This window comes from Cetorhinus maximus, chromosome 20, assembly GCF_964194155.1.
Source record: "Cetorhinus maximus chromosome 20, sCetMax3.hap1.1, whole genome shotgun sequence".
Lineage (NCBI taxonomy): Eukaryota > Metazoa > Chordata > Chondrichthyes > Lamniformes > Cetorhinidae > Cetorhinus > Cetorhinus maximus.
Genome location: NC_135898.1, coordinates 24,077,033 through 24,102,523, shown reverse-complemented (window position 1 = coordinate 24,102,523; position 25,491 = coordinate 24,077,033). Strand labels below are relative to the sequence as shown.

General features: G+C 45.5%; 1 protein-coding gene across 1 annotated transcript in view; it reads left to right on the top strand.

Annotated features, from left to right (window-relative positions):
* The window catches only part of LOC144694966 (PH and SEC7 domain-containing protein 4-like), an 81,813-nt gene extending 58,629 nt beyond the window's left edge, over window positions 1–23,184 (top strand). Inside the window, exons 11-16 of the mRNA XM_078565786.1 lie at window positions 2,241–2,416; window positions 4,230–4,300; window positions 9,593–9,738; window positions 16,250–16,394; window positions 19,530–19,673; window positions 21,663–23,184. Coding sequence (XP_078421912.1) covers window positions 2,241–2,416; window positions 4,230–4,300; window positions 9,593–9,738; window positions 16,250–16,394; window positions 19,530–19,673; window positions 21,663–21,908 — 928 coding nt within the window. The 3' untranslated portion in view covers window positions 21,909–23,184. The remainder of the gene's footprint in view (window positions 1–2,240; window positions 2,417–4,229; window positions 4,301–9,592; window positions 9,739–16,249; window positions 16,395–19,529; window positions 19,674–21,662) is intronic.
* Window positions 23,185–25,491: the final 2,307 nt, after the last annotated feature.

Genomic DNA, 25,491 nt, shown 5'->3' with positions numbered 1-25,491 from the left:
GGCATCGGGGAATACGGAGGCCTGTGAGGGACATCGGAGATATACAGAGGCCAGTGAGGGACATCGGGGATATACAGAGGCCAGTGAGGGACATCGGAGATATACAGAGGCCAGTGAGGGACGTCGAGGATATACAGAGGCCAGTGAGGGGCATCGGGGAATACGGAGGCCAGTGAGGGACATCGGAGATATACAGAGGCCAGTGAGGGACATCGGGGAATACGGAGGCCAGTGAGGGACATCGGAGATATACAGAGGCCCGTGAGGGACATCGGGAATGTACGGATGCCAGTGAGGGGCATCGGGGAATACGGAGGCCAGTGAGGGACATCGGGGATATACAGAGGCCAGTGAGGGACATCGGGGATATACAGAGGCCAGTGAGGGACATTGGAGATATACAGAGGCCAGTGAGGGACGTCGGGGATATACAGAGGCCAGTGAGGGGCATCGGGGAATACGGAGGCCAGTGAGGGACATCGGAGATATACAGAGGCCAGTGAGGGACATCGGGGATATACAGAGGCCAGTGAGGGGCATCGGGGAATACGGAGGCCAGTGAGGGACATCGGAGATATACAGAGGCCAGTGAGGGACATCGGGAATGTACGGATGCCAGTGAGGGGCATCGGGGAATACGGAGGCCAGTGAGGGATGTCGGGGATATACGGAGGCCAGTGAGGGACGTCGGGGATATACGGAGGACAGTGAGGGATGTCGGGAATGTACGGAGGCCAGTGAGGGATGTCGGGGATATACAGAGGCCAGTGAGGGACATCGGGAATGTACGGATGCCAGTGAGGGACATCGGGGATATACGGAGGCCAGTGAGGGACATCGGAGATATACAGAGGCCAGTGAGGGACATCGGGGATATACGGAGGCCAGTGAGGGACATCGGGGATATGCAGAGGCCAGTGAGGAGGTGGAATACGACTAGGGTTAAAGGGTGGGAAAAATATGAGACAAAGGGCAAGATAAATGTCATAGGAACAAAACATCAGGGCAAGAGGGAGGGTAGGAACAGGAGAGGGTTGACATGGGAGTAGAGCAGAGATGGTATAGGGGAGAGGTAAGGAGTTGGGCCATGATTCAGGTTCTAAGATTTATTCTGATGATGATGAAAATCAAGTAGGCACCTCAATAATTAAGAACTCTACATAACTATGGGCAGGATTTTAGCTCGGCGGGCAGGCCCAACCTGACCCAGCATGAAATGAGGGCGCTGATGTCGCCTGAGCGTGCCGATGTCAACACGCAGTGGCGTGATAGTTCGGTTGGCGGGTGTGCGCCGGAGCTGGCAGTGGCAATTAAAAGGCCTGTTAAGGCCACTAAGTTATCAATTGACGTTAATTTTTCGCTGCCCGTTCAGACTAACGGTTGGCGGGCAGGCGAAAAGGCCAAGCGGCCTTTGCATTTTTTTGGAAACCTCATCCACGGGCGGAATGAGGTTTCCGAAAACAAATACAAATAAAATAAGACTTTTATATTTTTTAATTGAAAATATGTCCCTGCTCATGTGACATGAGGGGGAACGTGTTTTATTACATTTTTCTGATCTTTATTATTTTTTTTTAAAAATATCTCTTCATCTCCCTGAGGCAGCTCTGTGCCCCGGGGAGATTATTCAGCCCTCTCTCACGCACATGTGTGGAGTTCGCGCTAGGCCTGCTCGCCCTCCTTCCCTCCCCCCCCCCGCCCGCACAGGCAGCACTGCCGCTCGCGTATCACACTGGGCAGGCCGTAATTGGCGCGCCCCGTGTGAAATCGCGGTGCGCTGTCAATGGTGGGCAGCGGCCAGCTTCCCAACCACCCCTGCCGATCCCTCACGCCACGGGCAAAATCCTGCCCGATGAGGCTACATTGTAAGTAGAGAAAAGTTAACTTTTATTTAAAACAAAATCGGGCTTTGATGTGCAGTTTCCAATTCAGAAACTTGCAGACGCAACTTTTAAATGGTCCTGAACCAGTTAAGTGCCAGGTATGGGATACAAATGATTTCTGGCTGTGCCTGTTAAGCTGCCATCCCAACACTCACAAACAAATTTGAAACCTGGAAACATGAACTAAATATTAAAGAGGCAAAGTAAATAGTCAACATGACAAGTTGGCAAGTTACTACACTTTGTGTGTGCTAAAATTATGCATTACAAATCCCTGAATTAATAAAAACATTAGGGGACAATTCACGCAGAAGCAGATGGGTTCAGATTCACCCCTATTTTCTTTTGTTGTTCCAGAGATGAAGAAGAGCTGCAGAAATCTATCATGCCAAAGGGTGAAGATCCTGTCAATGTGACACACGTTACCGACAAAGGCAGCCCCTTCCTGGAAGTCCCAAACGATAACAAAGCTGCAACCTACAAGCAAGGGTTTCTGACTCGCAAGGTCCATGCAGACATTGACGGCAAAAAAAGTTAGTGAATTTCCCCCTTTTGTTTCCAGTCGATGGGATCCTAGCCAAGGCACAGTACTTCTATCCTCTCCCTCAAGAGAGTGAGAACGAAGGGAAGAAAGGGAGAAAGATTCATATAGCACCAATCACAACCTCAGGATGTCCCAAAGCATTTTATAGCCAATGAAGTCTTTTTGAAATGTTGTCACTTTTTAAATGTAGGAAACAAGGCAACCAATTTGCTCACAGCTATGTTCCACAAATAGCCATAAGATAATGTTATTTTTAGTGCCATTCATTGAGAAATAAATATTTAGGGTACCAGGGAGAACTCCCCTGCTCATCTTCAAATAGCGCCATGGTATCTTTCTACATTCAGCCAAGAGGGCAAGGGGGGGTGCTTTGATTTAAAACTTCACCTGAAAGATAACATCTAAACTACAGCCACTACACTGAAGTGTCAGGCTGAATATCTCTCTGGAGTGGCACTTGAAACCGCGGCCTTCTGACTCATGGTGCCACAGCTGACACCTGGCAGGGGTGGGAAGCAAGAGAGACCTCAGAGACCAGACAGGAGAAGTGGAAGTGTCTATACAGACAAGACACTTGTGAGCATTTGTGAAGGGGTTCATCGAGAAGCATGTGCGCGTGCGCATGTGTGTGTGTGTGTGTGTGTATGTATGTGTGTGTGCGCGTGCGCGGGGGGGTGTGTGTGTGTGTGTGTGCGCGCGCGCGCGCACGCGGGTGTGTGTTCTGCAGACAACCGAACTAACTTACCTCAGAATTCTCATAGCTGAAGGCCATGACAACTAGCACGTATCAATGAGCTATACCTTGCATTGGAAGGATGTGGGTTCACATGGGTGGTTGCACACACTGAGTGCTTGTTTCATTTCGGTTGGGTCTCGTTAGAAAGCAATCAAAAACAATTCCCCTTGTACAAAGTTAGTCAGAGACTATGTGCGACACAGCTTCGGGGGAGGCGGTGGCCTAATGGTATTGTCACTGGACTGGTCATCTAGAGACCCAGGGTAATGCTGTGGGGACCTGTGTTCGAATCCCACCATCACAGATGGTGTAACTTGAGATATATATAAAAGAAAATCTGGAATTAAAAGTCTGATGATGACCACGAAACCATTGTGGATTGTCGTAAAAACCCACCTGGTTCACTAATGTCCTTTAGGGAAGGAAATCTGCCGTCCTTACCCGGTCTGGCCTACATGTGACTCCAGACCCACAGCAATGTGGTTGACTCTGAAAACTCCCTCTGAACAAGGGCATTAGGGGTGGGCAATAAATGCCGGCCTTGCCATCCCATGAGCGAATAGAAAAAAAAAGGCCTACAAGAAAGAGGTCAAGAGAATAACGTGTAGTGAGGGAAGGCAATAAAAATGACTTTATGTATGTATATAATCTTTAGAATTCTTTACAGTTCTCAAAAGAAGGAGGGAGGAAGCTTCAAATACAATCAGATCTTGTCACTATAAAGTTGTTTGGTATTCAGAAGGTCTTTGGAGTGGAGATTTCAGGCAGGAGTACAGTTGCCAACCCTGGTTGGGCAGATGTTATCACTTGGCCTCCAAACGCTCCCTGCCCAATCACCATTTTTTATGAACAGAAGTAGTCAAAGATAATGAAAATAAAATGTACACTTTTCTTAATGGATCTCAAATTTATCTGCTGTGCTGCCCAGAGCAGCTCCCAGGAGATTAATCTTTAATTCTTGAAGACTCCAGGACAATCACAGAGAGTTCGCAACCTTAGGAAAGAAAGTGGCAAAAAAAGGGCCTAAAAAAATAGTCAAATTCCTCATTCTTACTTTGTTTTGCAGCACCATGGGGAAAGAGAAGCTGGAAGACCTTCTATGCCGTGTTAAAGGGGACAGTCATCTATCTGTCGAAGGTAATGTCTCTCCAGCACAGCCCTTCCTCTCCAATATTGTGAACTGTGAGGAGGAGAGTGATAAACGTCAAGTGGACCTAGACAGGCTTGTGGGATGGCTGGACAAATGGTGGATATAATTTAATGCAGCGAGGTGTGAAATTATTAACTTTAGTAGGAAGAACGAGGAGAGGCAGTATAAAATAAAAGGTACAATTCTACAAAGGGGCAGGAACAGAAAGACCTAGGGTATATGTGTGCAAATCACTGAAGGTGGTAGGGCAGGTTGAGAAAGTTGATAAAACATATGGGATATAGGGCATTAGAAGTAGGGACATAAGAGCACAAAAGCAAGGAAGTTTTGATAATCCTTTATAAAACACTGGTTCAGCCTCAACTGGAGCACTGCGTACAGTTCTGGGCACCACACATTAGGAAGGATGTGAAGGCATTAGAATCACAGAATCACGCAGTGCAGAAGAGGCCCTTCAGCCCATCGAGTCTGCACCGACATGTGAGAAACACCTGACCTACCTACCTAATCCCATTTACCAGCACTTGGCCCATAGTCTTGAATGTTATGACGTGCCAAGTGCTCAACCAGGTTCTTTTTAAAGGATGTGAGGCAACCCGCCTCCACCACCCTCCCAGGCAGCACATTCCAGACTGTCATCTTGGTAAAAAAGTTTTTCCTCACATCCCCCCTAAACCTCCTGCCCCTCACCTTGAACTTCTGTCCCCTCGTGACTGACCCTTCGACTAAGGGGAACAGCTGCTCCCTATCCACCCTGTCCATGCCCCTCATAATCTTGTACCCCTCAATCAGGTCATCCCTCAGTCTTCTCTGCTCCAACGAAAACAACCCAAGTCTATCCAACCTCTCTTCATAACTTAAATGTTTCATCCCAGGCAACATCCTGGTGAATCTCCTCTGCACCCCCTCCAGTGCAATCACATCATTCCTATAATGTGGCGACCAGAACTGCACACAGTACTCCAGCTGTGGCCTCACCAAGGTTCTATACAACTCCAACATGACCTCCCTACTTTTGTAACCTGTGCCTCGATTGATAAAGGCAAGTGTCCCATATGCATTTTTCACCACCCCATAAACATGCCCCTCTGCCTTCAGAGATCTATGGACACACACGCCAAGGTCCCTTTGTGCCTCAGAACTTCCTAGTGCCATGCTGTTCATTGAATACTTCCTTGTCAAATTACTCCTTCCAAAGTGTATCACCTCACACTTCTCAGGGTTAACAACTTGTGTTTGGGGGCAGTTGATTCATGTAAAAGCCTTGTAAATTGACCAAAAAAAGGGTGTTGGCACCTGCCACAGCACTCCCTGTAGACTTGTGCAAACTTGAAAAGCCTACCGGAGGCACTAAAAATGTGTCCAAGTGCAGCAAAAACCAAAAGAAATCAACCAGCAACTGGTAAGTGGCTAATATTTTATTTAGTCCAGGTAAGGTGCTGCTTACTGTATGTTAAGCTGTATGGGGTTAAGAGTGGGCGTTGCCTGGCCCATTGCATACTGATTGATGCTGTGATCTGGCAGTCTGCATACTTCCAGCAGCCATTAAGCCATTAAACCCCTTTACCAAGATGGCGTCAGACGTTTAAACTGCAATTGCCATGTTGGGAAGTGAAGGACACCTGGAGCATCCAGAAAGTAGGCCCAATTTCGTCCCTCCTGATTAAGCTTCGGCTCCAGTCCTCACTGGTTGCCTCGTACTGAGAGCTGGACCGCTCCTGTGACGATCTGCCCTTGTCTCGGCTCCAGAGCTCGTGTGAGGGAAAGGACTGTGAGAGCAGGAAAGAGAAATAAAGATCAAGATAACACAAAATTAGGGAGGAAAGTATGTTGTGAAGAGGACATGAGGAGGTTGCAGACGGATAGAGACAGGTTGAGTGAGTGGGCAAAGATCTGGCAAATGGAGTTTAATGTGGGGAAAATGTAAAGTTGTTCACTTTGGCAGGAAGAACAAAAAAGCGGAGTATTATTTAAATGGAGAACAGCTGCATAATTCTGAGGTGCAGAGGGATCTAGGTGTTCTAGTACATGAGTCACAAAAAGTTAGCATGCAGGTACAGCAAGTAATTAAGGCAGCTAATGGAATGCTATCCTTTATTACAAGAGGAATTGAACATAAAAGTAAGGATGTTATGCTTCAGTTATACAGGGCATTGGTGAGACCGCACCTGGAATATTGTGTGCAGTTTTGGTCTCCTTATTTAAGGAAGGATGTAAATGCATTGGAGGCAGTCCAGAGGAGGTTTACTGGATTGATACCTGGAATGAGTGGGTTGTCTTATGAGAAAAGGTTGGACAGACTGGGCTTGTTTCCACTGGAGTTTGGAAGAGTGAGGGGTGATTTGATTGAAATATACAAGGTCCTGAACAACCTTGACAAGGTGAATGTCGAAAGGATGTTTCCTCTTGTGGGTGAGTCCAGAACTAGGGGGCACTGTTTTAAAATTAGGGGTCGCCCTTTTAGGACAGAGATGAGGAGAATTTTTTTCTCTCTGAGGGTTGTGCGACTTTGGAACTCTCTGCCTCAGAAGGCAGTGGAGGCGGGGTCATTGAATATTTTTAAGGCGGAGGTAGATAGATTCTTGTTAGGCAAGGGAATCGAAGGTTATTGGGGGGTAGTTGGAAGTGTAGAATTCAAAACACAGCAGATCAGCCATGATCTTATTGAATGGCAGAGCAGGCCTGAGGGGCCGAATGGTCTACTCCTGTTCCTATTTCTAATGCTCTTAAAATGAGACATGAGTTCTGTCCCTCAAATGTACAAAACTTTGTCAGGACTTCATTGTGTGTACGTTTAAGTACTGTAAATTTGTAATCAATCATTCCATAATGTATCTTGATTTGAGAAAACAAATCTTTTTTCCTGTTCATTCAATGAAAATAGGATATGCTGATAGGGTGAGATCAAGAAGGGTGGGGCAGAGGCTCCTGTGCAACATAAACACTGGCATAGATCACTTGGCCTGAACCGCCTCTTTCTGTGCTGTAAACTCTTAAGTAATTCCATGTAATTAAAAACAAAATAAATGCAGGTTGATATACAACAGCATAACAGTGCCGTACAATCACTTAACTCAAAGGGTTAACTTTAGCCTTGCCCAACCAGGGAGGTGGGCAATTAACGGTGAGCCAGAAGGTCAGAGTCAGTGTTTGTCCATTTCTAATATTAGCCTGCAGGGTTTGAGGCCGGATGAGGCACCCGCTTAAAGGAAGCAGACGGTCCATAGATATACACAGTTTGGGACCCTATTATGTCAATCGGACTAGTTGCAATTTTAACCTCGGGCCTGGGTGCAGAGAGGCCGCCACTGCTCTCCCCACTTAGCAGACGCATGTCATAGCATCATTTACCACACAGGAGGCCATTCAGTCCATCATGTCCAGGCCAGCTTTCTATGGAGCAACCCAGTCAGCCCCACTCCCCCACTCTACCTCCATAACCCTGCAAGCTTATTTGCTTTTTAAGCGCCCACCTCCGATTTCCTTTTGAAATTATTGTTTGTGCTTCCACCACCCTCATAGTCAGCAAGTTTAAAACTTTCTTTTAAGGGGCCAGGAGCAGAGCAATGGGGAATCGCAGTCATCCACCTACCCACCCGCCCACCTTGTTTATTTCCCCTGTGCGAGATTCTCCAAACACCCCAGCCCTGGGCAGAAAGCAGAGATCACTTGATCTTCAGCAACAGTGGCTCTCCGTCTGTTTTTTCTGACTGTTCTTAGCTGAAAGTAGTCCAGTGACATTTAAATAGCCTGCACCGGAAACTCAGGCCAGCCAGGGTATTTTGCTCACTAGCCTGAAACCTGCTCCAGGTTAAAAACAAAAACTCACCTCCCAAACCTCTGATCAGGAGTTCAACACTTTAAACATAAAAACAAAGAAACATAGAAACTAGGAGCAGGAGTAGGCCATTCGGCCCTTCGAGCCTGCTCCACCATTCATTTGATCATGGCTGATCATCCAACTCAATAGCCTGTTCCTGCTTTCTCCCCATACCCGTTGATCCCTTTCGCCCCAAGAACTATATCTAACTCTTTCTTGAAAACATACAATGTTTTGGCCTCAACTACTTTCTGTGGTAACGAATTCCACAGACTCACTACTCTCTGGGTGAAGAAATTTCTCCTCATCTCAGTCCTAAATGGTCTAACCCATATCCTCAGACCCCTGGTTCTGGACTCCCCCCACCATCGGGAATATCCTTCCTGCATCTACCCTGTCTAGTCCTGTTAGAATTTTATTGGTTTCTATGAGATCCCCCCTCATTCTTCTGAACTCCAGTGAATATAATCCTAATCGACTCAATCTCTCCTCGTATGTCAGTCCTGCCATCCCAGGAATCAGCCTGGTAAACATTGCAAGTCTCCGTGGTGTGTACTGATCCAAGCTGAATATTTGCAACAGGATTGAAGTAGAGCATGCTTAGCACTGTAGCATTCTGTTAGCACCATCTAGTGCCTATTATGGGGCCCGGATCAAATGGGGCACTGAATAAAGTCACAAAGAATGAGATCTCATCCTGTATTATACAAAACATTGAACAAAAAAATGACATTCTAATCCTGAAGCTTTTTAACGGGTCTGATTCCACAAAGCTCCTCATGTAGTGTTGGACCATGGGAATGAGATACAGATCTGTCCTGGTTTTCAGTATTTTTACTCCGCAACATGATGTGGTTAGGCTGCTTCACGTGCCCTTTCACATGGTCGAAGCTTCATTCGTTGGAACCCTTTGAATGCCTGTGCTAAATTATGAGCGGATCTCCTTGCACTGTTGATCATGGTGCCCCTGGAAAGTTTTAAGTGGGCCTGTCATGGTGGGATTGTCAAAAATAGAGACACCAAACATCACTCTATAAAATGCATTTAACTGCAGTGCACTGTTCCAGAGATGTTAACTGGTTTAACCTCCATGATTGAGTTGGGCCACCAAGGGAGGTAAGGACTTGGCGGTCTCTTTTAAAATGTTTACCCAGGGATGACAACTGGCTCAAGGAAGGCTATAGAGCGAATCGAGGGAGAGTCAGGGTCTCCTTCTAAAGGCTCAGCTGAAAAACAGCATCTTCCCCATGCTACTACACTTGCATATGTGCCCTTGGGATGAGTCGATCAAACCTGAAGATGCAATCTAGTTGTGGTCCTGTGGTAAGAGCGCTCCTGACTTGCCTTCCAGCAGTGCCCCCTCTCACTGGAAGGACTGTCATATCATCAGATACGGCAAACTGCCAGACACTGTCAGCTCAGAAACAATGAAGTGCGTTTTTCTCTTTGGTATCTGCAGGATGAATATAAGCTGACCAAGCAGTCAGCTGAGGAGGCGATCAGCATCCACCACTCCCTGGCTACTAAAGCCGCTGAATATAACAAACGGCCTCACGTTTTCCGCCTGAAGACTGCTGATTGGCGCATCTTCCTATTCCAGGCTCAGTAAGTATAATGGGAACTCGGATGTGGGATTAAAAGAGCAGTGCAGGTTAAATTAGCCGGAACCGCACTACTGCCTTGGTTACTGTAGAAATGAACTCCAATATGGCTACCTGGCTGTTGTCACAGTATGTGAGTGCCAAACTGCACTGCAGACAACTGCTCCATTATTTCAGTCAAATGGAAGACCGCAAAACAGACCTGGGTGTTGGAGCTTCTCACCAACTAAACTACCTTCCACTGCTGTGATGGTAATTGACTCCTTACTGCAATGCTTCCATTGCTGCTCTTTTGTATAGAAAGCCCACTGTGGGCTATAATTCCTCGATAGCTCCAGTAGGGAAGTCAGTATTCTGTGCTGGCTAGCGGATCCATCAGTTCTCCGTACTTCATCCTGTCATTCCTCCAGAACATCAGCACCTACCTACAAGTTGTATTTATATAACGCACTTACCATAATAAAACATCCCAAGGCACATCACAGGAGATTGTTGAGATATAATTAGGTACTGAGCTAAGTATGGCAATATTAGGGAAGGTGGCCAAAAGCTTGCTCAAAGTGTAGGTTTTAAGGAGTTTCTTAGAGGAGGAAAGCAAGGTAGAGGTGGAGAGGTGCAGGGAGGGAAGCCTAGAGCTTGGGGCCTAAGCAGCTGAAGGCACACCACCAATGGTGAAGTGATTAAAATCAGATTTGTTCAAGAGGCCAGAATTAGGTGAGCACAGAGATCTCGAGGATTATGGGATAGAGGAGATTACACGGATAGGGAGCGGTGAGGTCATGGTGGGATTTGAAAACAAGGACGAGAATATTGCTTGACTGGGAGCCAATGTAGCGCAGGAGTACAAGAGTGGCAGAGGAATGGGACTTGGTGTGAGTTAAGGCACGGGCTCCAGAGCTTGGATTGAGCTAAGGTTTATAGAGGGTAGAATGTGAACGACAGGCCAGGAGTACATTAGAATAGTCAAGTCTAAAGGTAACAAAGGCACAGATGAGGATTTCAGCAGCAGATGAGCTGAGATCAGGGGTGAATATAAATACAGTGGCCACAAGAGCAGATCAGAGGCTGGGAATCCTGCGACAAATAACTCACCTCCTGACTCCCCAAAGCCTGTCCACCAGCTGCATGGCACAAGTCAGGAGTGTGATGGAATACTCCCCTAGGTGAATGCAGCTCCCACAACACTCAAGAAGCTTGATAAAGCAGCCCACTTGATTGGCACCCCATCCACAAACATTTGCTCCCTCCACCACTGACACACAGTAGCAGCAGTGTGTACCATCTACAAGATGCACTGCAGGAATTCACCAGGTCTCCTTAGACAGCACCTTCCAAACCCACGACCACTACCGCTTAGAAGGACAAGGGCAGCAGATAGATGGGAACACCATCACCTGGAAGTTCCCCTCCAAGTCACTCACCATCCTGACTTGGAAATATATCCCTGTTCCTTCACTGTCACTGGGTCAAAATCCTGGAACTCTCTCCCTAACATCACTGTGGGTGTACCTACACCACAGGGACTGCAGCGGTTCAAGAAGGCAGCTCACCACCACCTTCTCAAGGGTAACTAGGGATGGGCAATAAATGCTGGCCCAGCCAGTGAAGCCCACACCCCATGAATGAATGTTAAAAGAAGTTGGTCGATGTTACGGAGTGGAAGCAGGTGGTCTTAGCGGTGGCGTGATATGAGGCCACCAGCTTATTTCGCGATCAAATGTGACACCCAAGGTTGCAAACAATCTGGTTTGGCCTTAAACCGTTGCCGGGAAGAGGGACGGAGTTGGTAGCTAGAGAATGAAGTTTGTGGTGGAGACTGAAGACAGTGGCTTCAATCTTCCCAAGGTTTTATTGGAGGAAATTTCTGTTCCTCCAATACTAGATGTCAGGTAAGCAGTCTGATAATTTAGCAACAGTGGAGGAGTCGAGAGAGGTGGTGGTCAGGTTGAGCGGGGCATCGTCAATGTAAATTTGAAAGCTAACACTGCTTTTGGATGACCTCACTGAGCAGCAGCATGTAGATAATAAATAGGAGGGGCAAGGATAAATCCTTGGGGGATACTAGACGTAACAGCAAGGGAGCAGGAAGAGAAGCAAGTGGATTTTCTAGCTTCCATTAGATAGTTAAGAATGGAACTAGACGAGTGCAATTCTACCCAGCTGGCTGACAGTAGAAAGTCTTTGGTAGAGGATTGTGTGGCTACCGACAGGTTGAGAAGAACGAGGAGGGAAAGCTTACCTTTGTCACAGACACATAGGGTGTCAATTGTGGCTTTGGTAATAATCATTTTGGCACTATGGCAGGGGCAGAAACCTGATTGGAGGGATTCAGCCGTGGAGTTCCAGGAAAGATCGGCATATATTTGGGAGGTGACAAGGTGTTCAAGAAATTTGGAGAAATAAGGGAGGTTGGAGATGGGGCCGTTGTTTGCAAGGGCAGAGGGGTCAAGGGTTGGTTTCTTAAGAGGGGTACGACCGCAGATTTGAAGAGGAGAGGGACAACACCTGAAGAGAGAGAACCATTAGCATGAGGGGCAGGAGGGGAATCTAGGTGGTCGGCAGGTTAGTGGGAATAGGGTGGAGTGAGCAGTCTTGTGAATAAGATGAGCTCGGAGAGGGTATGAGCGGAGATAGGAGAGAAACAAGGCTAAGATGTGATTTTATGGCTAGTACATGCAGTATTTATATTTGTGCTGATTCAGGTGGGGGTAATGACATTGCTTTGGTGAGTAGGGCTCTTTGGTTTGAACTGGAAGGTGACTTAGTTCTCCTTGAACTGCAAAAGGACCAAATGGAATATTTATGAGGACTTAAACCCAACTTATTTATTTGGGCACTGCAGTGTTAACAAGTGGGTAATTCTATGATCTAGAGTACCCAGCATTGGTTGGTACTCAAGAGTATACTTGAGGCAATCTGTGGCTCAGTGGGTAGCACACTTGCCCCTGAGTCAGAGGGTTGTGGGTTCAAGTCCCACTCCAGGTCTTAAGCAAAAAACGTCAAGCCTGACACTCTGGTGCAGCACTGAGGGAATGCTCCACTATTGGAGGTGCTGTATTTTGGATGAGCCATTAAACCAAGCCGCCTTTTCCCCTCTCACATGGATGTAAAAGATCCTATGCCACTATTGGAAAAAAGAGCAGGAGAGACCTTCCTGATGTCCAGGCTCATATTTGTCCCTCAACCAACATCACAAACACCTGGTCATTATCACATTGCTGTTTGTGGGAGCTTGCTGTGCACCACGTTTCCTACATTCCAACAGTGACTACATGTCAAAAGTACTTTATTGGTAGTAAAGCACTTTGAGATGTTGGTGGTTGTGAAGGGTTTCTGTGAGTCGTGGAGAGTGACCCCAGAAACGATGCAGTGGCTGGGCGGAAGGCCTGCCTTGGTGGACCTGCATTTGTTCAAGATATTCAAAAAAGAATAAAACACCAAGGGGGCCCTCCAGCCCTCACCCACCACACCTCACAGCCCCACCCCCCCCCCCAACACCCCCAGCCCCCCAAACACACACACACATTCTCTATGCCAACCCATGACACCTATGCTCATTTACCCACCTCTGGCCCCTCATGCCCTGCATGCCACCTCATGCCCCTCTACCCATCCCTATGGTTCTTTATAGCTCCTATGTCAACTTATTGCCAACTTATGCCCCCAGCCACCAACCTTTGCCCTTACATCCTCTTTGCCAACTCACCCAGTATCCACCATGGGCGAACCTTAGAGCCCATGTTGAGTTTAAATGAAATAAAGTTCTAAGTGGCTATTGCAGATTTAATCTTTTTTTAAATTCCCTCATTCATAAAAAAAACCCATATACTACATTTACATTCCTTCAACAACATAATTCCTTATAAAAACTAACAGTTTGTTCAAGTGCTTAATCTCTTATAAATACAAACATTGGAATTCATAGTTCTACTTTAAGGAGTCCATAATCACTTATAGCTATCAATCAAACTTGAAATGGCAGACACTACACTGTGATCATGGAAGGTTGTGAAATCAGTCATGCAGTACTAATCCAGTAATAATACCCCTCAGGCTTAGGTCAACAGACAGAGTGAAATAGAAAAGCAATGTTTTTCTTTTAACACTCCACATAGTTTATTTCAAATATTTAAAGGGCAGGAGTTTTAAATGCCTTGACAGCTTCACAGTTGCTTTTGACAGCTCTCTTGACAGTTCCAATGAGCTTGACAGTTCCAATGAGTTTATGCACATTTTACTACAGATTGGAGGGTAGCTAATGTAACCCCACTATTTAAAAAGGGAGGCAGAGAGAAAACAGGGAATTATAGACCAGTCAGCCTGACATCGGTAGTGGGAAAATTCTAGAGTCCATTATAAAAGATTTAATAGCTGAACACGTGGAAAACAGTGGCAGAATCGGACAGAGTCAGCATGGATTTACGAAAGGGAAATCGTGCTTGACAAATCTACTGGAATTTTTCGAGGATATAACTAGTAGAGTTGATGAGGGGGAGCCAGTGGATGTGGTTTATTTGGACTTTCAGAAGGCTTTCGGCAAAGCCCCACATAAGAGATTGGCGTGTAAAATTAAAGCGCATGGGATTGGGGGTAGTGTATTGAGATGGATAGATAACTGGTTGGCAGACAGGAAACAAAGACTAGGAATAAACGGGTCTTTTTCCGAATGGCAGACAGTGACTACTGGGGTACCACAGGGATCAGTGCTGGGACCCCAGCTATCACAATATATATTAATGATTTAGATGAGGGAATTAAATGTAATATCTCCAAATTTGCAGAAAACACAAAGCTGGGTGGGAGGGTGAGCTGTGAGGAGGATGCAGAGATGCTTCAGTGTGATTTGGACAAGCTGAGTGAGTGGGCAAATGCATGGCAGATGCAGTATAATGTGGATAAATGTGAGGTTATCCATTTTGGTAGCAAAAACAGGAAGGCAGATTATTATCTGAATGGCTATAAATTGAGAGAGGGGAATGTGCAACGAGACCTGGGTGTCTTTGTACACCAGTCGCTGAAGGTAAGAATGCAGGTGCAGCAGGCAGTAAAGAAGGCAAATGGTATGTTGGCCTTCATAGCCAGAGGATTCGAGTACAGGAGCAGGGATGTCTTGCTGCAATTATACAGGGCCTTGGTGAGACCACACCTGGAATATTGTGTGCAGTTTTGGTCTCCTTATCTGAGGAAGAATGTACTTGCTATAGAGGGAGTGCAGTGAAAGTTTACCAGACTGATTCCTGGGATGGCGGAATTGACATATGAGGAGAGATTGAGTTGATTAGGAATATATTCGCTGGAGTTCAGAAGAATGAGGGGAGATCTCATAGAAACCTATAAAATTCTAACAGGACTAGACGGGGTAGATGCAGGAAGGATGTTCCCGATGGTGGGGGAGTCCAGAACCAGGGGTCACAGTCTGAGGATATGGGGTAGACCATTTAGGACTGAGATGAAGAGAAATTTCTTCACCCAGAGAGTGGTGAGCCTGTGGAATTCATTACCAGAGAAAGTAGTTGAGACCAAAACATTGTATGTTTTCAAGAAGGAGTTAGATATAGCTCTTGGGCAAAAGGGATCAAAGGGTATGGGGAGAAAGCGGGAGCAGGCTATTGCGTTGGATGAACAGACATGATCATAATGAATGGCGGAGCAGGCTCGAAATGCCGAATGGCCTACTCCTGCTCCTAGTTTCTATGTTTACGCACATTCATGCCTGTGTTCAACAATCCCAAAGGGCACCTGGCCTCCCTCAAAGGTGTCCTGGGACCACATTGAAAAGGGTACCCGACCTCTCCAAAGGACTCCACAAAGTTTAGACCTGCTCTTATCAGGTCTAATCTGCACACGTGTTTCCCGCTCCTGGGTCACAAAAATCAGACATGCCTGGAGCCAGCTGCTGTTTTATATGGGTAGCTGCCTCCGTGAACCATGAATGTGCGATTTGGAACCTGCCCCCATTTCCCTGCAAACCCCCGCCCCCACCCCTGTGGAAATGGTTGGGGCCATGTTCAGGGACGGGATTTCTGGATTTTGGCCTCCGGAGGCATTTTCACAAGGATGGAGAGGCTCTCCATCTTTACAAAATTTCAGGCCTTAGTCTCAGTAATGGTGACCCTGACAACCATCACCGACTGTTGTAAAAAAAATCCCATCTGGTTCACTAATGTCTTTTAGGGAAGGAAATCCTTACCCGGTCTGGCCTACACGCGCCTCCAGACTCACAGCAATGTGGTTGATTCTTAACTGCCCTCTGAAAAGGCTTAGCAAGACACACAGCTCGAGGGCAATTAGGGATGGGGAACAAATTTTGGCCCTGCCAGCAATGCCCGTATCCCATGAAAGAATAAAAAAAGCACAATCATACACGAATTTCGCATTTTCACCATGCTTCACAGGACCCACCCTTAGAAGCTGTCCCTCCCAAACTAATCAACACGGTAAGAATAATGTTCAAAACGTTCAGCCTTCAACTATACAAAGTTGTTCAATAATTCTTCTTTCCTGATATTCATTAGAAGTGCTGATCAGATGAACTCCTGGATCACACGGATCAACCTAGTGGCTGCTATGTTTTCTTCACCACCCTTTCCAGCAGCTGTTGGATCAAAGAGGAAGTTTAGCCGTCCCATCCTTCCGTCTGCCACCTCAAAACAGTCACAGGTACAGCACTGCGTCCACTGAACCGTTTGATAGAATTTTGTATTACCGAATTGCCACTGTCTCTCCTTCCAGAACAGGAACTCCACATCAACAGCTTGACATATCCAAAATGGTAGCAGTCAGGCAACACCCAAGCCCCCACAGAGATTCTGTGACAAGCGGTTCATCAGTAACATTGCACAAAAACACAAAAAAGTGACTCTCTTTGACTACAACTGTCTCCCACTCTATAAAATTTCTCATTTCCTTCAATATCTTTATCTTCCACTTTCTCCATCACTCTCATTCTACCTTTCTGTGAGGCTCACATACTAGAGATATACAGCACAGAAACAGGCCTTTCGGCCCATCGTGGCTGTGCCAGCTATCAAGCACCTATCTACTCTAATCCCATTTTTCAGCGCTAGTTTTGTTATCTTCTCTGGATCTGTAGTGCATCAATCTTTGTTTCCAACTTTCTTTAATCGTAATAATAAAAATGATACTGTTTTGTTCAAGAAACACATTCACAGACTGAAGGCGGAACTAGTCTCTCAGGGAAAATGGAGTTGCAGCCAATGATCAGTCATGATCATATCGAATGGCACAGCAAGCTCGATGGGCCACATGGTCCACTCCTGCTCCTATTATTTGTGTCCTTGTGGATTGCAGTGTGACTTTCATCAAAAAGTTGATATATAAATGTGCAAACATGTAACAATCAGAGAGTAACAAAATCGGATAAATAGATTCAGCAGGTAACACGGGTGTAGCAGAATCACAGAATCACAGTGCAGAATAGGCCCTTCGGCCCATCAAGTCTGCAGGTGAGAAACACCTGACCTACCCACCTAATCCCATTTACCAGCACTTGGCCCATAGCCTTGAATGTTATGACTTGCCAAGTGCTCATCCAGGTACTTTTTAAAGGATGTGAGGCAACCCGCCTCCACCACCCTCCCAGGCAGTGCATTCCAGACCGTCACCACCCTTTGGGTAAAAAAAGTTTTTCCTCACATCTCCCCTAAACCTCCTGCCCCTCACCTTGAACTTATGCCCCCTTGTGACTGACCCTTCAACTAAGGGGAACAGCTGCTCCCTATCCACCCTGTCCATGCCCCTCATAATCTTGTACACCGCGATCAGGTCACCCCTCAGTCTTCTCTGCTCCAACGAAAACAACCCTAGTCTATCCAACCTCTCTTCATAACTTAAATGTTTCACCCCAGGCAACATCCTGGTGAATCTCCTCTGCACCCCCTCCAGTGCAATCACATCCTTCCTATAATGTGGCGACCAGAACTGCACACAGTACTCCAGCTGTGGCCTCACCAAGGTTCTATACAACTCCAATATGACCTCCCTACTTTTGTAATCTATGCCTCGATTGATAAAGGCAAGTATCCCATATGCCTTTTTCACCACCCCACTAACATGCCCCTCCGCCTTCAGAGATCTACAGACACACATGCCAAGGTCCCTTTGTTCCTCAGAACTTCCTAGTGTCATGCTGTTCAATGAATACTTCCTTGTCAAATTACTCCTTCCAAAGTGTATCACCTCACAGGCGCAATATTAAAAGGAAGAGTAATGTTGAATTAAGATTATATTAAAATTACAAATCAATACACCACCAGCACTGAATTACATATAAATTTCATCATTTAAGTACTTCATTGAGGACCCGAACCACATATGGAATAGAAGCAAAATACTGCGGATGCTGGAAATCTGAAACAAAAGCAGAAAATGCTGGAAAAACTCAACAGTTCTAACAGCATCTGTGGAGAGAGAAACAGAGTTAACGTTTCGAGTCCGTATGGCTCTTCTTCAGTCTCCAGTCAGGTTTCTTGGAAACGGGAGCATATCAGGGAGCTGCCCCAACTTAAGATTCTCTAAACTCGCTCCCCAGTCCTGCCTCCAAACCCGTCTCCAGGAAGATTCTGCCTTTTGAGCGGTGGCAATATAATCACTATTTTGCAGAAGGATAGAGCAGTTATAAACTGGAAGCAGATTCTTCTGCTGCTTTTATTTTGCTGAAGTTCCATCAACGTTAAGATGGCAGAGCACGAGGATCCCTGAGGAAATTTACCTCCCCGCCCCATTCCCCACACCCCCCCCCATCTCTCCACCGCGCGCCCCCCCTAGTTTCTAAGGAATAGACAGTTTCCCCTTATGGAATAACACAGGATTGGACATTTCTGGAGCTCGATCCTTAGTTTGCCAAATCCATCATTAACAAGGCGACAGACTTAGCACATTTATCAGGGTCACACAAGAGGACAGAAATCTTTCCAAGTGTTCTCTGAAACATATAGTGTTCTAATTGTCATAAGGGTGAAGCTTTACAAATGAGCACAAGGACTCCAAAAGTGTAATTTTCAGTAATATGAATTAATTATACACATGAGTTAACACAAAGCCAATGTGAACAAGCCAGAGGAACCACAGCCACTACCATCTTGAATGACAAGGGCAGCAGATACATAGGAACACCACCACCTGGAAGTTCCCCTCCAAGCCACTCACCATCCTGACTTGGAAATATATCGCCGTTCCTTCATTTTTGCTGGTCAAAATCCTGGAACTCCCTCCCTAACAGCACTCTGGGTGTACCTACACCACATGGACTGCAGCGGTTCAAGAAGGCAGCTCACCACCACCTTCTCAAGGGGCAACTAGTGATGGGCAATAAATGCTGGCCCAGCCAGCGAAGCCCGCATCCCATGAATTAATTTAACAGAATCAAGGGTTATGGGTAAAAGACAGGAAAATGGAGTTGCGGATGATCAGATCAGCCATGACTTCATTGAATGGCGGAGCAGACTCGATGGGCTGAATGGCCTACTTCTGCTCCTACATCTTATGATCAGGGCAAGTTCGAGCATAACATTGTTCTTGATTTTCACTGAGCTTGAAGCAGAAAGTGAAGTTTTATTTTGGGATTGCCTTAGATTCTAGCACAACTGAATGGCCTCCTTCTCAATCGTTCGAAATAAGATTGCTTCAGATGGGCTTGAATAAACCCAAGACACCAATCACGGGCTGCCCATTGGGATGGGCAGTAAATGCTGGCCTTGCCAACGATACCTATATTCCAGGAACAAATAAAATAAAAAGACCCACCTTTATAATAAACCTTTTGTTTTGTTTCAGGAGGACCAGCTTGAATCCCATGATTCAATGTTGCAAACAATACTGGATGACCTTGATGACCTTCAAATGAACTTTCCGGAAAAGAAAGGGAAAGCAAAGGAGTTTGAGGAATACAAAGTGAAGCAGGAATACTTTGAATATGAGGTAAGACTTTAAAATCTGAGTTTTGGGTTTTTATTTACTGAATTTTGTGCTCCTCAAGGTGACAGTGTTAAAGCTGGGGCACAGTGTCCACTTTTGGCACCATTGTCCAGATCTTCTGTACAGGTAACATATGTAGGAATAAAACTCCCTTTTATATTACCTGACTTCAGAAAAGCACCACTGTCATTCTTGTGGTCTCATTGAGAAAGACTGTAAATGTTGTGTCTCTTTTGCTGATTTTTTTTATTCATTCATGGGACATGGGCACCCCTGGCAAGGCCAGCATTTATTGCCCATCCCTAATCACCTTTATCACAATTTTGATACAACTGAGTGGCTTGCTAGGCTATTTCAAAGGGCAGTTAAGGGTCAACCACATTTCTGTGGGCGTGGAGTCGAGTGTAGACTGGATTGGGTGGTCTGGAAAATATTTGGCAAAATATCAGGGAACAATACGGGAGGGCAGGTCCATTATTTTTATATTTTCAATGTGAACTTTAAATTTGTTTTTATAACTTACATCCTTTGCTGAAGTCAACAAGGTGGGTTTTTACAACAATTCAGTAATTCCTAATATTAGCTTTTTATTCTAGATTTATTTAATTAACTAAACTTAAATTCCCTAGCTCCTGTGGTGGGACTTAAGCTCATGTCTTGACATCTTTGCATTAGTAGTCCAGTGACATAGCCACTATACTACCTCATCCCATTCCACATATCACTGCACAGTTGCAGACTATAAAGCCCAGGAGAAACTACGACCTTGAGTTGTACCTTGTGGTAGCAGTGTAGAAAATCTAAGTGCTTTTATTTGAAATTTCTCTCTCGATTAATACAGTGGAGGCATAATCCATTCTTTTGAACAGGTTGCATTTGTATGTTAGCACCTGAAAGATCCAGGTTGTCAAACTCATTTCATGTGGCTTTCTTAACAGCCAATAGAAAGAGGGGTGCCAGACGGACTCAGGAATGGAGGACGATTGTGGTACCAACCAGTTCATGTAATTTAATTATCTTTTTTAAAGCAGTTTACTACTAATTGGCTAGAAATGCAGAAACACGAGTCCACTTTCTGAAGGAACTGCATAAATAAATTTGGTACTCAAATAGGAATAATGGTTACTGAATAATGAACAAGACCGCATGAGTTGCATTCATTCTGAAAGTTTATGCAGGCCTGTGGGGAAAGTCAACTTTTGAATATTACTCTCTTCAGTCACCTCCTGAACCTTTGGGCTGTTGCGCCATTGTAATACCGATTCTGTTTTAGTAAACTCTGACTTGTATGTAATTGTATGCACATCAGACATTTACGTTGACTTGTGTTGGCACTCACTGCATGTAGGACAGCCATGCTGGTAAAGTGTTACTATTCCTTTGCTTCCAAGGAATAACAGGAACTTGCGTTCATAGTGAACGCCACATGTTCAGGGAAACGTACGAGTGTGTTTCACACTGAGCATGGGGAAAGGCCAGAGGGTTAGAGATGGGGAACTGAAGGGACCACGGAAGAGGGAGGTTTTGAGGTGTGTTTTGAAAGCAGGGATGTGGCTTAGTTAGGGGAAACTGGCTAAGGGTTCCAGCAGCGGCATAGTACCTGAACAAACAGCCAGCAGTGGTGAAACAGAGGGAAATAACATTGAGGAAGAACCTGGTGTTACATGAAGAGGGCTGGAGCAATTGGAAAATGTAAGAGTGAAGAGATGCCTGAGTGGAAAATGTAAGGGGCTGGTGGAAGTCTTTGTTAGTGAAGTGGGAGATGTACAGGGTAAGGGAACGTCTGGTGTTGGAGAAATGGGAGGCGTAATGGGTGAGAGAAAGCATGTCCTTTTTCCTTCATAATCAAGAGGGGTTTAAATTGATCGGCTGTCTTGATTCATCTCATCTCCTGTCCTACTTTTTTAGCAACGTGGGTGGTATGTTGCACCATGAGCCTGGAGCCTTTCTGCCAGGGCTTCTCATTTTTACTTTATCTTTTACTGTTCACAGAAATGTCGAATTGAAACTTATGTGAACCTGTTAAAAGTTAAGCTGAATGAAGCTACCGATGACCTAGATAAACTGGAGGTTCACCTGTATGGCGCCATGGAAGGGAAAGAAAGCACTTTAAAGAAATCTCATTCCAGCCCTTCCCTCAACCTGGAACAGGCACCAGTGGTGAAGGTGAAGAGAAACGTCTCAGAGCGGAGAACTTACAGGAAGATCATTCCAAGCAGGCATAAAAAATTAATATGAAAAGAATTGAAAACAAGTATTTATAGGTCAAATTTTTGATTTAAAAAAAAAACTTGAGTGGGGCTGTGAAAATCTGCCCCGGTCACTGTGTATGAAGGAAATCATAAAAAAAAAATAGCCTGGAAAAAAAAAATGGCAAAATATCAGGGAACAATTTGGGAGGGCAAGTCCTTTATTTTTATATTTTCAATGTGAACTTTACATTTGTTTTTGTAACTTATAATGTTTGTTGAAGCACTTCCCGCTTTTTAAGTATGAGGCCTCCTGGCTCAGTTGCCAGTGTAAGACGTTCTTTACTACTGGTGAACTGCAGAGGTTCCCTCGCGCACTGTCCCGCAATGGATTGCTGGACCTAAACATTGCCCGGGTGTAGGGCTGAAGCCACTGATCTGTGCTGAGCGAGTTGTGGCGTTTTGACTGCAGCCGAGTTCCCAGCTCCTGATCGCTAGCTGCTGACTTCCGGTCGAAAATGTATGCTTACCAGCGCCCCTCAGATGAGACATTAAACTCCAAGGCTCTGTTTCTCCTTGTAGTTTCCTCAGCAAATGCCCTTCCTTCAAACAACGGCGGCAAAAACAGATCTGTTGTACGTGAAGAGCTTTGGGCCATTTCTGATAAGACATGGGTGAGATAAAGTCGGGTGTGAGGAGGCTGCCAGGGAGCCAAAACACTGGCTGAATGACCCGTTTCTGTGCTGTAAATTCTGTGTAATTTGACTTGGGGACATTGGCTAAGGTTTTCATGGGATTTGACTGTGACGTCTCAAAGTTAGATGGTCCAGGCTCACACATAAGGAAAGGTAACTGCTGGTACCTGTTGTATTGTACTCCAGTAACAAACCAATGCCTTCAGGCATAAAGGACAGAAAAGGGAAGAAAAACTGGATGAAAAAATAGGACTGCCTAGAAAAGCGAAGCAGAAGTTGGCATCTTACAGTTTTTGCCTCCACCATGATTAAATAAATCATTGCTCCCACCATTAGTAGAATGGGAAAGGAACCCTGAGCTGTGTGCGTGTTATTAAGCAACACACAGAGGTTGTGCACTTGGGAGTTAGATGCAGCTTTCAGTAATTCGATGGTTCCGCTTTGAGGTGCTTGTATTTTGCTAGCAGCTGGCCAGCATATATACCACAGCTCAGGCCATTCTGATATTGCACAGCAGTGAGTCTGCAGCCTGTTTCCCATTTTGTTGACTTTGATTGAAATAAGAATGGGGATAGGTGGAAAATGAGTTTCCCCCCTTGCACAAAGTCAAAATGACCCCCAGTATAAGGTGTGTGTGCATATTGTGTCCTCCCTTTTCTCCTCTCTTGAAGGCATTGGCTTCCTGCTGGAAACAGGGACCATTGTGGTCCATATGACTCCATTACTCAGTGGATAGGTTCACTGAACCATCAGGAAAGTTGTGTGTTTTCTCTTTAAAGGTGAAGCACACACATCAACAAGCTATGTAGAGAATTAACCGTTAAAGGTCGCAGTGCTAGGAGCTCTGGGCAACAAAGAGGATTGATAGGGTTTCACTATGGACGGGAGTGTAACAGTTTCTCCTCCTGTGATGGTATTAGGATCAATCTTTTAGAGGCCTGCAACAGCTCTGCAGCCGACTCAGGGATCTATCAGTTGCTAGCTTCAATTCTGCTGTGCTGACAGGCTATAGTGTAGCTGTCTAGTTTTCTCAATAGGATGCTACGCATTTTACATTGAGGCCAAAATGGGATGAGACGCATCTCAGATACACTGCAGTCCGATACAGGCTGCTGGTATCACCCCTACAGCGAGTGCACTAAGAAGGGTTCCTACCCTGAAATGTTGCCAATGGAGGAAAGCTTGCTGAATTCGAGCTGCTATGAGTGAGATGATTCACGCTGCTTCTTTTATATAAAGCCCAGATTTGCTGACAGATGGACGACATATGCTTTCCTTCCGTTTTGTTTTTCTCTGTTTGCACTTTTTCCAGATGTTTTTCGCTTTTTTATTGATGCAACGGTTTGGATAAAAAATCCGATGGGATTGAATCTCAGGTATGGATCCATTTTCACACAATGAACCTGGACCACATTCTAAATCAACATCAGACACAGTTCTGGGGGAGCCTAGAAATGGGATTGACATTTCTATTAGAGATGAAGAAAGATCCTGGGAGCAGGTTCTTAGCAAATGAAGACAGAAAGCAGATCAAAGTTCCAGGTGGAGACTCGCCAACATCAGCTCAATTCTGATGAAGGGTCTCACCCAAAATGATGGTGTGCCTTTTTCCTCTCAGGTGTTCATTGATCTGCTGTTCCCCAACCCTCCTCCAGTATTTCCTGCTTCTATTTCATCTGGTGCCATCACTAAGACTACCTAGTTCCGCCTCCGTAACATTGCTCTTTCTCGCCCCTCTCTCCGCTCATGCACTGCTGAAACCCTCATTCCTGCCTTCGTTACCTCGAGACTCGATTATTCCGACACCCTCCTGGCTGGTCTCCCACATCCTACCCTCTGTAAACTTGAGGTCATCCAAAACTCTGCTGCCCGAGTCTTAACTCACACCAATTCCCGGTCTCCTATCATCCCCTGTGCTCACTGACCTACACTGGCTCCCGGCCAAGCAACGTCTCAATTTTAAAATTCTCATCCCTGTTTTCAAATCCCTCCATGGCCTCGCCTCTCCCTATCTCTGTAATCTCCTCCAGCCCCCACAACCCTCCAAGATATCTGCACTCCTCTAATTCTGGCCTCTTGAGCATCCCTGATTTTAAGTACTCCACCATTGGTGGCCATGCCTTCAGCTGCCTGGGTCCCAAGCTTTGGAATTCCCTCCCTGCCCCCTCTCCGCCTTCTCTATCTCACTTTCCTCCTTTAAGACACTCCTTAAAACTGACCTCCTGGACCAAGCTTATGCTCACCTGACCTAATATCTCCTTATGTGGCTTGGTGTCATATTTTGTTTTATAATATTCCTGTGAAGCACCTTGGAATGTTTCATTACATTAAAAGCGCTGTAGAAATACTAATTGTTGTTCATGACTGAATCACCAAATGCTCAAAACGTAACCTTAAGAGAGACAACAGAGGTGAATATTAGAGAAGAATACAGTCAGTAAATAATAACTGTAAAGGACCATAAGGTGTACATGATCAGGGGCACTTGTCAAATTTTCAGAACAGGATAATAATGAAGTCATACTGTATTAGTGTTGTTGCTTATTCAGTGCCTTGGTATCAACATAATTTTGAAGAAGAAAATGTTACATTTAAACTAATATGCTTCTTGTGTGATGCTCTTCATATTGCTCCCTAGACCCAGTGACAGGCCTGTGTCCACCAGCACAACACCCCGGTCTTAAACTGCTGCTACTGATTTCATAGCTCACTCAATTAGAATGTTATAGTGCGCATGCAACTTTTTCAGTCTTCTTCGTCTTTCTTGAGTCTAGTGCCATGCAGTGTGGGAGCCTACACTGAGCCTGTTTAGGTCCTGCACAACAGCATTCGTCTAAGTGGTTCTTGGTTGGCTTCAGGAAACATGTGGAAACGTTGATTGGGATTGCCTGTGGATTCATGTTAAAGTTCTTATCTGACCACGTGATAGCCCCAAAT